The sequence below is a fragment of the Pogoniulus pusillus genome, chromosome 16, assembly GCF_015220805.1.
Source record: "Pogoniulus pusillus isolate bPogPus1 chromosome 16, bPogPus1.pri, whole genome shotgun sequence".
NCBI classification, from domain to species: Eukaryota; Metazoa; Chordata; class Aves; order Piciformes; family Lybiidae; genus Pogoniulus; species Pogoniulus pusillus.
In genome coordinates, this window is record NC_087279.1 from 22230315 (window position 1) to 22244660 (window position 14346).

At 47.1% G+C, this 14346-nt stretch overlaps 1 protein-coding gene across 4 annotated transcripts in view; it reads left to right on the forward strand.

Moving 5' to 3' along the window:
- The window catches only part of PTPRG (protein tyrosine phosphatase receptor type G), a 623046-nt gene that overhangs the window by 463314 nt on the left and 145386 nt on the right, over window positions 1-14346 (forward strand). For all 4 annotated transcript variants that reach the window (XM_064156968.1, XM_064156969.1, XM_064156970.1 and 1 more), the window contains 2 exons: window positions 7205-7362; window positions 11254-11446. In XM_064156968.1, coding sequence (XP_064013038.1) covers window positions 7205-7362; window positions 11254-11446 — 351 coding nt within the window. The remainder of the gene's footprint in view (window positions 1-7204; window positions 7363-11253; window positions 11447-14346) is intronic.

The following is a 14346-nucleotide window of genomic DNA, read 5'->3' on the forward strand; positions in this document are numbered from 1 at the left end:
TAACTGGTTGCAAATGGACATTTCAAAGGCAGCATGACTTCAAAATGGTGTTTTCAGAACCATCTCAGGCTGTTAGGAAGACAATGTCATGGCATGTACTGTTTCACTTACCCTTGAAAGCATGGGACATAGACTCCCTTTTCGTGTAAGGTTCACATGAACTGTTAGTGACTCTGGTCTCTGAAACTCTGCACTGTGCATCTAGATGGAACTGATGCCAAGGAATGGTCTCTTTTCAAAAGTGTTAGGCTGTTAAAGCATAATCACAAGCTCACAGGATGTCAGGGGTTGGAAGGGACCTTTGTGTGCTTCATGAAGGCAATCAATAGCTCACTTTTCATAGGCACCTGAAAGAACTAAACACAGAACAGATCAGTGGAACCCCCATCAAAGCCACTGGATATTTGGCACAAATATACCATTTAAAGTGTAATTCTCAAATAACAGAATTCTGCTTTTCACTTCCCTAGAAGCCCTTCTTTTCACAGGATATTAGGGATTGGAAGGGAACCAAGGAGATCATCAAGTCCAGCCCGCCTGCCAGAGCAGGGCAATCCTATCTAACACAGATCACAGAGGAACACATCCAGACAGGCCTGGAAAGTCTCCAGAGGAGACGACTCCACAACCTCTCTGGGGAGCCTGTTCCAGTGCTCTGAGACCCTACCAGTAAATCATAGAATCATAGAATCAATCAGTTGGAAGAGACCTCCAAGCTCATCCAGTCCAACCTAGCACCCAGCCCTAGACAATCAACCAGACCATGGCACTAAGTGCCCCAGACAGGCTTTGCTTCAGCACCTCCAGGGATGATCACCCCACCACCTCCCTGGGCAGCCCATTCCAATGCCAATCACTCTCTCTGACAACAACTTCCTCAGAACATCCAGCCTAGACCTCCCCAGCACAACTTGAGACTGTGTCCCTTTCTTCTATTGTTGATTGCCTGGCAAAAGAGCCCAACCCCACCTGGCTACATCCTCCCTTCAGGTAGTTGTAGACAGCAATGAGCTCTGCCCTGAGCCTCCTCTTCTGCAGGCTGCACACCCCCAGCTCCCTCAGCCTCTCCTCACAGGGCTGTGCTCCAGGCCCCTCACCAGCTTTGCTGCCCTTCTCTGGACACCTTCCAGTACCTCAACCTCTCTTGAATTGAGGAGCCCAGAACTGGACACAGCACTCAAGGTGTGGCCTGAGCAGTGCTGAGCACAGGGGCAGAAGAACCTCCCTTGTCCTGCTGGCTACACTGCTCCTGATCCAGGCCAGGATGCCATTGGCTCTCTTGGCCACCTGGGCACACTGCCGGGTCATGTTCAGCTACTATCTACCAGTGCCCCCTGGTCCCTTTCTGCCTGGCTGTTCTTAGCCACTCTGTCCCCAGCCTGTAGTGCTGCTTGTTGTGGCCAATGTGTAGAACCCTGCAAGCACTTAACCTTGTTAAGCCTCACCCCATTTAAAAAATACTTGGTGCCTAACCAGTTCTGAGTAGAGTTAAGGAAGAGAGGAGCAATTTGGGGTTGTTGTGGCCGAAGTGCAGAACCCTGCACTTGCCCTTGTTCAGTCTCATCCCATTGGCCTCTGCCCACCCATCCAGCCTGGCCAGGTCCCTCAGCACAGCTCTCCTACCCTCCAACAGATTGCCAGCTGCTCCTGGCTTGGTGTCAACTGCAAACTCACTGATGCTGGACTCAATCTCCTAGTCCAGATCATCAATAAAGATATAGAATCATAGAATCATAGAATCAACCAGGTTGGAAGAGACCTCCAAGATCAGCCAGTCCAACCTAGCACCCAGCCCTATCCAATCAACTAGACCATGGCACTAAGTGCCTCATCCAGTCTTTTCTTGAAGACCCCCAGAGATGGTGCCTCCACCACCTCCCTGGGCAGCCCATTCCAATGCCAATCACTCTCTCTGTGAAGAACTTCTTCCTACTATCCAGCCTATACCTACCCTGGCACAACTTGAGACTGTGTCCCCGAAGAAGAGGACTGGGCCCAGAAGTAACCAATTGATCATAATCTATTTTAGTAGTCACTTTAATCCAATTATATGTATTTTTAAAGTTTTTAATCTTTGGAATTCATTAATGAAAACTCAAAGCATTGCTCACAGCCATGAAGAGTTAGCTCAAGTACACCCTGCCCTACTTTAACCATGGATTAGGAAAGCTACTTTTTCCTCAAGAAACATACTCTTTTTTTTTCACAGCTGATTGTGACTTCCCAAATGCTCAGGGAAAAAAAAAAAAGCCACCCTAATTGATAACCAGAATTTAATCATAGCTGGATACTTCCAGTTTGCATTCAAATAAGGTATATTTCTCTGTCTAAATAAGCTTCCCTTGGTTGATTATTCATATTGTAGTTCAGAATGTTTAAAAATGAAAGACAGAGTTGGATGAAATGTAGACTACTTAATACAGTGTGTGTTTAATATAAAAGTCATGCATTATTCATGCCTGCAATTTGAATAACTTTGAATTTAGCATCCCTGTTCTTCATCTTTTTTTTTTTCCTTTGATGAACAATTAATTATTAAAATATAATATTGTCAGCATATGGCACAGAAATCCTTGAAAGCATAAAATGAGCTTCGTCCTCCTGCCAGCCTTTGATAAAGGGACACTCCATACTCTCAGTTTCTCACAGAACATTCATCCAGCATCTCAAGTGATTCCATCATCCTAAATAAAACGGTATAAAAGTTAAGAAGAGTTAAATTGTTCATTGGAACTGAAACGTTTTTTTCCTCAACACAAGTGGAAAGCTCTCTTCAGGCTGGACGTGAGGAGGAAGTTGTTCAGCATGAGAGTGGTGAGAGGCTGGAATGGGCTGCCCAGGGAAGTGGTTGAGGCTCCATGCCTGGAGGTGTTTAAGGCCAGGCTGGATGAGGCTGTGGGCAGCCTGCTCTAGGGTAGAGTGTCCCTGCCTGTGGCAGAGGGATTGGAACTAGAGAGGCTGAGGGAGCTGGGATTGGTTAGCCTGGAGAAGAGGAGGCTCAGGGGAGACCTCATTGCTGTCTGCAACTACCTGAGGGGTGGTTGTGGCCAGGAGGAGGTTGCTCTCTTCTCTCAGGTGGCCAGCACCAGAACAAGAGGACACAGCCTCAGGCTGCACCAGGGGAAATTTAGGCTGGAGGTGAGGAGAAAGTTCTTCCCTGAGAGAGTCATTGGACACTGGAATGGGCTGCCCGGGGAGGTGGTGGAGTCGCCGTCCCTGGAGCTGTTCAAGGCAGGATTGGACGTGGCACTTGGTGCCATGGTCTGGCCTTGAGCTCTGTGGTAAAGGGTTGGACTTGATGATCTGTGAGGTCTCTTCCAACCCTGATGATACTGTGATACTGTGATACTGTGTGATACTGTGATCTCTTCTCCCAGACAACCAGCGAGAGAACAAGGGGACACAGTCTCAAGTTGTACCAGGGGAGGTCTAGGCTGGATGTTAGGAGGAAGTTGTTGGCAGAGAGAGTGATTGGCATTGGAATGGGCTGCCCAGGGAGGTGGTGGAGTTGCTATCCCTGGAGGTGTTGGGGAAAAGCCTGGATGAGGCACTTAGTGCCATGGTCTGGTTGACTGGATAGGGCTGGGTGCTAGGTTGGACTGGCTGATCTTGGAGGTCTCTTCCAACCTGGTTGATTCTATGATTCTGTCCTTGTGGTCCCTTCCAACCCTGACTGATTCTATGAAAATGTGCCCCTGCCTCCCATTTATTCCATGCATAGTCACTGGCTGTCAAGGCAAAGAGGATATTTGTAAGTTCAAATACTTGTTCAGATTCATAGCAGCCCACTGTGTGCTCAGCTTCCATGTGGAGAGAGGCAGTTTCTGAAATAGAAAGCCCCTTGTCATTTTGCTGCAAGGATATGTGTGTGTGTGAGCTGCATTCCCAAACCAAATCCTGTGCCTGAATTTGCAGGTTTTCTAACCAGCTTTTCCTGCATAAAAATAAGCCAATCAAATTAAATACGACCTTTTGCTGTGATTATGACTTCTTGATTAGAATCTCTTTGAACTTTGGCCAATCATATATATTTTACTGTTTATCATCTAAGCACGTTTGGTTTGGTTCCACTCCTCTCCCTCCCCAGACATAGGTTGTGAAAAGGGAAAAAAGTGGTTTATTACAAAATGACAGAATCAAGCAGGTTGGAAGAGACCTCCAAGATCATCCAGTCCAACCTAGCACCCAGCCCTAGCCAATCAACCAGACCATGGCACTAAGTGCCTCAGCCAGGCTTTTCTTGAGGACCTCCAGGAACGGTGCCTCCACCACCTCCCTGGGCAGCCCATTCCAATGCCAATCACTCTCTCTGCCAACAACTTCCTCCTAACATCCAGCCTAGACCTCCCCTGTTACAACTTCAGACTCTGTCCCCTTGTTCTGTGGCTGCTTGCCTGACAGAAGATATCAAACCCCACCTGGCTACATCCTCCCTTCAGGTAGTTGTAGACAGCAATGAGCTCTGCTCTGAGCCTCCTCTTCTGCAGGCTGCACACCCTCAGCTCCCTCAGCCTCTCATAGGGGTTGTGCTCCAGGCCCCTCATTATTTGTTTCCATTTTGGACATACAAAGTAGGTGATGTCTGCATGGATTAGAAGGAAAGAATTGTCAATGAAGAGACTGCAGTATTCTGTTGCAGTGTGCACTTTGGCTTCATTCTAATTACTCACCTTTTGGAATGCTAAAGGCTATGAAAACACTGCACACCTGTTGACATTGTTCAGAAGAATAGAGGATGCCTGAAGTGCATCAGGTATTTTCACCTTGCAGCAGCAGTGGAAGAAAAAAAGTCCCTCTGATTCTCAGGCTGCTGCTCGCAGAGGTATAGGCAGCTCTTGATTTTATTAAGACTTCCAGGAAACTGTGGGATGCTATGGAATTTAATTCTGCAGACTTCATCCCTTTTCTTTTCCTTCTGGCTTTGGAAGATGTGTGTGTCAATCACCAGCCTACCTACCTCTCCACTCTGCTGCAGGGGGTGTGGGCTTGCTCAGCAGCTCTGATGAGATGGAGAGAGGAGTGAGTTCCTGCTACACAAATGTGGATTCGTGTTTGAGGCACAAAGAATGTAGAAAGTGAGGAATAGAGATGTATGGGAGAGCCTTGCATGTCAGCATGCCCTGAGGCAGTGAACACCTTTGCACAGGCTGAGAAGATGCTCTGGCCTGTGAGTCAACATAAATTGCAGAGGATAAATGCTGAGGGATGGCAGGGAAATTGTCTCACCTGCAGCTCTCCCCCCTGTTCATTTATTTATTTACCTTCACAGTGTTAAATATTATCAACTTATCGCTGCTGTTTGAAGCTAAATGCTGTCAGATCTTAGGTTTGGATTTCTGGCTATCCAAGGAGCTTCTCAGAGGAAATAGTTTATCCTCAAACTATCCCCAAACCCTGAAGGGAAGTTGTAGCCAGGTGGGGGTTAGTCTCTTCTGCCAGGTAACCAGCAACAGAACAAGGGGACACAGTCTCAGGCTGTGCCAGGGGATGTATAGGCTGGATATTAGAAAGGAAGTTGTTGCCAGAGAGAGTGATTGGCATTGGAATGGGCTGCCCAGGGAGGTGTTCAGGCAAAGCCTGCATGAGGCACTTAGGGCCATGGTCATAGAATCATAGAATCAACCATGTTGGAAGACACCTCCAAGATCATCCAGTCCAACCTAGCACCCAGCCCTAGCCAATCAACCAGACCATGACACTCTCTCTGCCAATCACTCTCTTTGCCAACAACTTCCTCCTAACATCCAACCTAGACCTCCCCTGGCACAACTTGAGACTGTGTCCCCTTCTTCTGTTGCTGGTTGCCTGGCAGAAGAGACCAACCCCACCTGGCTACAGCCTCCCTTCAGGTAGTTGTAGACAGCAATGAGGTCTGCCCTGAGCCTCCTCTTCTGCAGGCTGCATACCCCCAGCTCCCTCAGCCTCATAAAGTTTGTGTTCCAGGCCTTTCACCAACTTTGTTGACCTTCTCTGGACACCTTCCACCACCTCAACCTCTGGTTGATAGGCTAGAGCTGGGTGCTAGGTTGGCCTGGATGATCTTGGAGGTCTCCTCCAACCTGCTTGGTGCTATGATTCTAAGGCCTGGATTAAGGAGAAGAGTCTTTATCCCTGAAACATTTCTGGTGCTGCGCTGACTGCATCTAAGAGCACCCCTGGTAATGCCTGTGTGGCCAGATGCAGGCAGTCTTAAATGAGCACTGTCTGGATGCTACTTCAAGTAGCACATTGAACTTCAGAAGTGCCTTTCAGCAGTGCTCCTCAGCTCACCCCACTGGCAGTTCCCAGAGAGGTTTGTCTGAGCAGCATGGCTCTGCCTCCTCCATCTCAGCAGTGCACAAGAGGAACCGACCCTCTCCTCACATCCCTTTGCTGCGCTGGTGGGAATAGCATGGGTGCATTACATCAAGCTGAAGAGCCACTTACTGCATGCTGAAACCACTGAACCTGGTGTTATTTCTGTGCTAGCATAACCCCCTGGGACAGCAAGGGCTTTTCACACCTGCACACATTCAAACTCCTGTTGGGTATAGGACTGACCAGCATTTTGCCTGCTCTTTTAATAATCAGCTCTTCCTGATAGGAAGCCTTCCTCACCTTGTTAGGCTGCCTATCAGTGTCATGTCTGTTTTAAAGATATGTGTGCTAGTTTGAAGCGGGGTAGAATGTTTTGGTGAGAAGAACTAGATCATAGGCTGTGAAAGGAAAACAATGGTGATGTCTACTACCCTCAGTCTTGCTGAAGAAGAAAGCAAAACATTAGATAACACTCTCACCATCTTTGGCACTCTCGGGCTGGGCTTTGACTGAGCTGCATCTCCCTAACCTCACCTGCCACTCACCTTTGCTTCTTACCCTCTTGGCTGAACCTCTTTTCTTCCTTAGGACTGGGGTACGGTTGAGAGGGGCAGGTGGAAGGTGCAGGGGGTGGTTGGGAGCCCCTCCTGGGGACTCAGGTTTCTGGGAGGGGAGTTGTGTTTCTGCATTACCTTTTACCTTGTCTATTTCTGTCTGTAACTGTATATACTGTAAATATCTGCTTGTCTATTGTGCCAGCTGTAAATAAATAGCTTCATTTATATTCCCAAAGCCCGGCTGAGTCTAGCTGGGTGACTTCTAAAGTGTGTTGGGGCAGGGTACACCCAAACCATCACAATATGTTAAAAAAAACACGTGTCATTCTACTTGTCAATCTTCCCTGCAGAGAAGGAGACCTTCCTGGATCCCTTTGTGCTGAGGGACCTCCTGCCGACCTCGCTGGGGAGTTACTACCGCTACGCAGGTTCGCTGACGACTCCTCCGTGCAGCGAGATTGTGGAGTGGATCGTTTTTCGGAAGCCTGTGCCTATTTCTTACCATCAGGTGTGTTGATTTTGCTAGCAAATCCCTTTGTCATAAATAACAGGCACAAACTGTCGTTCATGCAAGTTAAGGCTTTAATAAAGTTGCAGGAATCAAGCAATGTACAGGCCTGGGTGCGAGGAGAGACTCTGATCTACCCCAACACACAGCCTTTGCCTTCAGCTTTCTCTTTTTATACCCTATTCTATTACATATTTACTAAGTTCTAAGAAAAGGTTGGGTTCTCTTTCTCAGTTCTTAGGAATGTGAGATGTCTCTTCCACACAGGTCTCCTTTTATCCGGTGGTCCCTCTGGTAATCTTTGATGAAGTAAGGGGTCTTGCTTAAGTGTCTTCCTCATGAACTTCAAAGTCCTGGTTCTTCTATTTGCTCATACAGGAAAGGTGGCACCAGGAGGAATGCATTTCCATTTAAATATGCAAAAGACTGTCTCTTCCACATGCCTCCCTCCTTCGCCAATCTAATTACTCTTATCTTTAAGCTTATTGAGATGGGGGTGCAAGCAGGAATGCAGTTTCATTCAAACCCCCCTTTCCTCCTTGTCTGTGACCTCTTGCCACAAATTGATCGGATCAAACATATGATTCTATATATTTCTCACACCTTGATTTGCCCTCTTCCAGACAGTGTTGTCGAAACCTGGCGTTGTAAGAGCAAGAGAAATGCTTCTGTTGACAAAAGAGGAAGTGTCAGTGGGGTTCGGGTGGTTCTTTTCTGTCTCTTAAGCAATATTGTTCCTGAACATGAGCCGTCAGCCCTAAGAAGACAGTACACCATGAAACCCAGTTTCCTCTCAGTGATTTATTAGGTATTGTTTTAGTTAAGATTAAATTAAGCTGTGATGTAAATATTTACATGGAGTTCCTTTCTATTCTTTTTAATTGAACACTTTCCTTTCAAAGTAAAGTGAGCGATTTCAGTTCTGCTCAGATTTAGTAATTTGAACTAATTACATTAGAAAAGACATCTTTCCATTAATTCTCCATGCTTAACTGTTTTTACATCACAGTAAAGCTGCCATTATGTGCTCAAAGAGCTGGTGCACAAATCTTTAAAATTAGCACACAGCAGCTTTTAATGCAAATAGAGGCAGTGTCTGGGATTTGTCTGGAGAGGAACACTCCCAATAAAGTAATGGCTAGATGGAGTCAGGCGTTTCCCAGCTAAGTGTACTCTGACACTGGAAGACTGTTGGCTTTAGGAAGCTGTCCTGCTGGAGTTAGTTTTTCCTTTTATTTTTCTGGGATAAGCCACTCAAAACAAACTTTTAAAATATGCTCGTTCTGTAAAGCATAGAATCATAGACTCAGCCAGGTTGAAAGAGACTTCCAAGCTCTTCCAGTCCAACTTAGCACCCAGCCCTATCCAGTCAACCAGACCATGGCACTAAGTGCCTCATCCAGGCTTTGATTCAACACCTCCAGGGACAGCGACTCCACCACCTTCCTGGGCAGCCCATTCCAATGCCAATCACTCTCTCTGCCAACAACTTCCTCCTCACATCCAGCCTATACTTCCCCCGGCACAACTTGAGACTGTGTCCCCTTGTTCTGTTGCTGCTTTCCTAGGAGAAGATCCCAACCCCACCTGGCTACAGCCTCCCTTCAGGTAGTTGTAGCCAGGAGTGATGCTCCAACACATGTAGAATAAACAGTAGTATTCCTCCCGTGGGCAGCTCTAGATGGGTGTATTTTAAGAGTCTACCACCCTGCTATTGCCATGATTATTATTTGTTCTTCTACCAGAAACACTGCAACGTAATCCACTGCCGTAGTTTAACCTTCTTTATCACAAACCCCGCGAAGCAGCCTGTAATCCCAGAGGAGGAAAGTGATATTGTTTAAGCTTTGTTGCCGTTCCAATTAAATCCCTGCTTTTGTGCCAAATACCTTGCCGTAAAAAGAACAGCACTGAAGTGGTCCATTTGCGGAGGCTTCCCTATTTTACTCCCAGCGCTTCATCATCCTCATCTTCCCCGATAATTAGACAACAAAGCAAGACAAGCTGTGTCACCCTGCAGATGCATTGTAAAGCTAAGTGCATTCAGTGACCCAAAGCGCGGCATTATCTCTCCTAATGCATACCTCAGACTATCTCATTGTGCTTAGGATGGTTTCAGTACTTTTAATTGCCGTTTGCATAGCCAGCCCTTAGAAAACCTCACATCAGGCTTTAATGTTTTGTAATTACAGGACTCTGAGTTTTAGATCGGGTTTCCCTGTGTCTGCAGTAGGCTTACAACAGCTTTTCCTTTCTTCTTCTGAATGGAAGCTCTTGTACTCCTTGAGGAGCAAGAATGGAGCTCCTTGACTGCAGCTCTTATAATTATTATATTATTTTTTTTGCTTTTCTGGCAGCTACAGATAAATTAATTTCTCATTTGTGGGAGAGAATATTTTTCTGTAGTCAAACTGAAGTTGAAATTACTTTACATGTACTTTGACACGTAGAAAGGGTGAGGTTAAAAAGCACGTTTGAACTGGCAGTTGTTAAAATGCAATTATACCTCCCCCAAGGTAGCATGGCAGAGGAAAATGTTTTAAAACTTCTCTCTCAAAGTTTAAAAATTCAATTAATGCCATGGCTGTGCGTAAGCTGAGAGAGTTGGCTTCAGAAAAAGCAGTTGCTAACCGAGCTCTCGTAGCTTTCATGAAGTAACCTGAAGCCCTATTAGTTGGCACCATCGAAACTGCTTCAAGTGCATCAAGTGCATTACTTGCAGCCCAAAGGGCCAATCAAATCCTGGGCTGCATCAGGAGAAGTGTGGCCAGCAGGGCAAGGGAGGTGATTCTTGCCCTCTACTCTGCTCTAGTGAGACCCCACCTGAAGTACTGCATCCAGTTCTGGAGCCAGAGGAGGAAGTTGTTGAGCATGAGTGGTGAGAGCCTGGAATGGGTTGCCCAGGGAGGTGGTTGAGGCTCCATGCCTGGAGGTGTTTAAAGCCAGGCTGGCTGAGGCTATGTGCAGCCTGATCAAAAGTAGGGTGTCCCTGGCCATGGCAGGGGGGTTGGAACTGGCTGATCCTTGTGGTCTCTTCCAACCCTGACTGATTCTATGATTCTATGATAAATGAAAACCAAACAACCCCAAACAACAAAAATAAAAGTAAACCCAGTTCTGGAGCCCCCATTACAAGAAGAATGTGGAGTGTGTCCAGAGAAGGGCCACTGGGATGCTCAGAGGGCTGCAGCAGCTCTGCTGTGAGCATAGACTGAAAGAGTTGGGGCTGTGCAGGCTGGAGCAGAGGAGGCTCCCAGGTGACCTTCTTGTGGCCTTTCAGGATCTGAAGGGGGCCTACAAAAAAAGTGGGGCAGGACTTTCAGGATATCAGAGAGTGACAGCACTGGGGGGAATGGAGTGAAGTTGGAGATGGGGAGATTCAGCCTGGATGTGAGGAGGAAGTTGTTCACCATGAGAGTGGTGAGAGCCTGGAATGGGCTGCCCAGGGAGGTGATTGAGACCCCATGGCTGGAGGTGTTTAAGGCCAGGCTGGCTGAAGCTGTGGCCAGGCTGATCTAGGGTAAGGTGTCCCTGGGCATGGCAGGGTGATTGGAACTGGCTGATCCTTGTGGTCCTTTCCAACCCTGACTTATTCTATGATCCTTTGATTCTGTTCTTCCAGACAATGGGTCTGAAATGTTTCCTTGCCCAGTACAGACGTCCCCAGGTTGCTAGAATGCCCTTCCCTCGTTGGGCAGGATAAGCCCTGTGCAGAGATAAAGCAGTTGGCAGTGATTTCAGTGGGCAGCCTGAATTCCTTTGCAGTTTATTACTCTTGGCATCAGCATTTTACTTCCTGCCATTTTACCTTCTTATCAGCCACCCAGATTTCACCACATTGTTTTTCTGATTAATGTTCTTTCTCTCTCCTGCCATGATGGCTGCAATCAGCTGGAGGCCTTCTACTCCATCTTCACCACTGAACAGCAAGACCACGTCAAGTCCGTGGAGTACCTGAGGAATAACTTCCGACCGCAGCAAAGCCTGAACAACAGGAAGGTGTCTAAGTCTGCTGTGAAGGATGCTTGGAGCCAAGATATGACAGACATCTTGGAAAATCCACTTGGCACAGAGGCTTCCAAAGGTAGATGACACTTAAGAATTGCTCACTTGACTAACGGGAGAAATGGTTTTGTCTGCTTCATCATCAGGTAGTGTTGAGGTTAGGTGTGAACTGCCAAAGAAATAACACAGGTTATACAGGTGTTGCTTGTAGGTATGTGTCAAGAAACTAACGAATCCTTTGGGTGCTTCTAACCATCTTTGAAACTTGCTGTCAAAAGGAGCCATGGCAATAAAGCCCCAAGGGCCATGAAGATCAAACTGGAAATGTTCCCATTTCTGCCAGCTGGATGTAGGACCTTAAAGATGCCTGACAAAAGGGAAACGTGAAAGGGCAAGGTCAGAGGTAAAATTCTGGCCCTACTAGCACAGACTCATTGAGTGTTCAAGTGGGAACAGAGTATCCAGATGTGGTTAAAGGTTTTGTTTTTTGCAGTAACAAGACCTTTGAAGAACTGTCCACCTTTTAATTTAATGTTTGTATCAATCTCTTGGTAATGGTGACTGAGGGAGAAGACCTCTTCCTTCCAGCCAGGTGATTAGTTTCTGAAGTCTGGCTAAAACGTTGCATGTGCCTTTATAGAGCAGCTGGTGCTTGCTTCTGTCACATGCTGGATGCTGAGCTGGATGGAGGAAGGTTGCAGTCCTTGCATTGACACAGGCAGCCCTGGCTACAGGAGCACATAAAAAACTGAGAGAAATGTGTGCTGGATAAAATTAGACTAGAAAAAAGTATAATTTGCTACCTTTATTTACCTTTATTTTGCTTGAATAGTTTTAGGTAGGAGGAGTGACCTGTATTTAGAATCATAGAATCACAGAATCAAGCAAGTTGGAAGAGACCTCCAAGCTCAGCCAGCCCAACCTAGCACCCAGCCCTGGCCAATCAACCAGACCATGGCACTAAGTGCCTCATCCAGGCTCTTCTTGAACACCTCCAGGCACAGTGACTCCACCACCTCCCTGGGCAGCCCATTCCAATGCCAATCACTCTCTCTGACAACAACATCCTCCTAACATCCAGCCTAGACCTCCCCTGGCACAACTTCAGACTCTGTCCCCTTGTTCTGCTGCTGCTTGCCTGGCAGAAGAGACCAACCCCACCTGGCTACATCCTCTCTTCAGGTAGTTGTAGACAGCAATGAGCTCTGCCCTGAGCCTCCTCTTTTGCAGGCTGCACACTCCCAGCTCCCTCAGCCTCTCCTCACAGGGCTGTGCTCCAGGCCCCTCACCAGCTTTGTCACCCTTCTCTGGACACGTTCCAGTACCTCAGCATCTCTCGTGAATTGAGGGGCCCAGAATTGGACACAGTACTCGAGGTGTGGCCTGAGCAGTGCTGAGTACAGGGGCAGAATAACCTCCCTTGTCCTGCTGGCCACACTGTTCCTGATCCAGGCCAGGATGCCATTGGCTCTCCTGCCCACCTGTGCACACTGCTGGGGCTCATGTTCAACTACTACCAGCATCCCTATGTCTGTTTCAGCATGGCTGCTCTCCAGCCACTCTGTCCTCAGCCTGTAGTGCTGCTTGGAGTTGTTGTGACCAAAGTGTAGAACCCTGCAAGCACTTAACCTTGTTAAACCTCACTCTATTTAAAAAATACCTGGTGTTTAACCAGTTCTGAGTAGAGTTAAGGAGGAGAGGAGCAATTTCTCAGAAGGAAACAGCTAAGCAGATTTACAAGCTTCCCTTTTGTGCCTGGCATTTTCACCTGGCCAGGCACAGAGAGTGTAGTTTGTAGAGGACATGAATTGTGAAAACAGCTGTGTTCAGCAAGCTCACCCTCCCAGGAGAGTGCTGGAGGAGTGGATTTCTCAGGGCTCATTATTCTGTGAGCATGCTTATTTTTATATGTGTAATATACACGTACACAAACCTCATGCACATTAAAGGCAGCCTTGGGACAGAGAATTTACATCAAAGGTGAGAGGGAGATCTTGGGAGTGAAGAAAACCTACTCTGCTCTGATGCTCTGGCCTGCAGTTTTCAGCAACACATGTCAATATTTATTTCTGCAGTTATCCTCTGCCCTTATTACTTACCCAAAATAGTGATGGAAGTTAATAGGTTCCATTATGTTAAAAGTGACAAAACCAACTAGTCTGTATTTTGGGTGCAGCCAAAATACTTCTGGTATATGTGGTGTAATATTTAAGAAGCTTTTACTGGTTTGGCCATCTGCCTGCCTATTCCTCACCTCACTGGATGGTTTTTAAGATTATGAAAAAATGCTTTGGGTGATTTTCAGCCCCACAGTAAATAGCTGAATCCCATGAGTTTGCCAGAGCATAGCAAATGCTAAGGTCTGTAGTTAATGGGATGATATTGAAATCAGAAGTGTTGGTGCCAAAGGAACACTTGAATAACTGGGAAGATTCTCATTGACTTTGGTCTTTAAGAAGTCAGATTAAGGGCTCAGATTCAACCAAACACATATGGCTTAGTTGTCATGATGTGAGCCAGTCTGCAGGAGAAAGGGAGCTGCACAACCATTACAGGATCATGGAAATATTCAGGTTGAGAAGAGGCCACTTCACCACGGCAACACCACCACCTCTCTGGGCAGCCCATTCCAATGCCAATCACTCTCTCTGCCAACAGCTTCCTCCTAACATCCAGCCTAGACCTCCCCTGGCACAAATTAAGAATGTTTTCTCTTGTTCTATTGCTGGTTGCTTAGGAGAAGAGCCCAACCCCACCTGGCTACAACCTCCCTTCAGGTAGCTGTAGACAGCAATGAGGTCTGCCCTGAGCCTCCTCTTCTGCAGGCTGCACACCCCCAGCTCCCTTAGCCTCTCCTCACAGGGCTCTGCTCCAGGCCCCTCCCCAGCCTTGCTGCCCTTCCCTTGACACCTTCCAGCATCAAAACATCTCTGTTAAATGGAGGAGCCCAGAACTGGACACAGCACTGAAGGTGTGGCC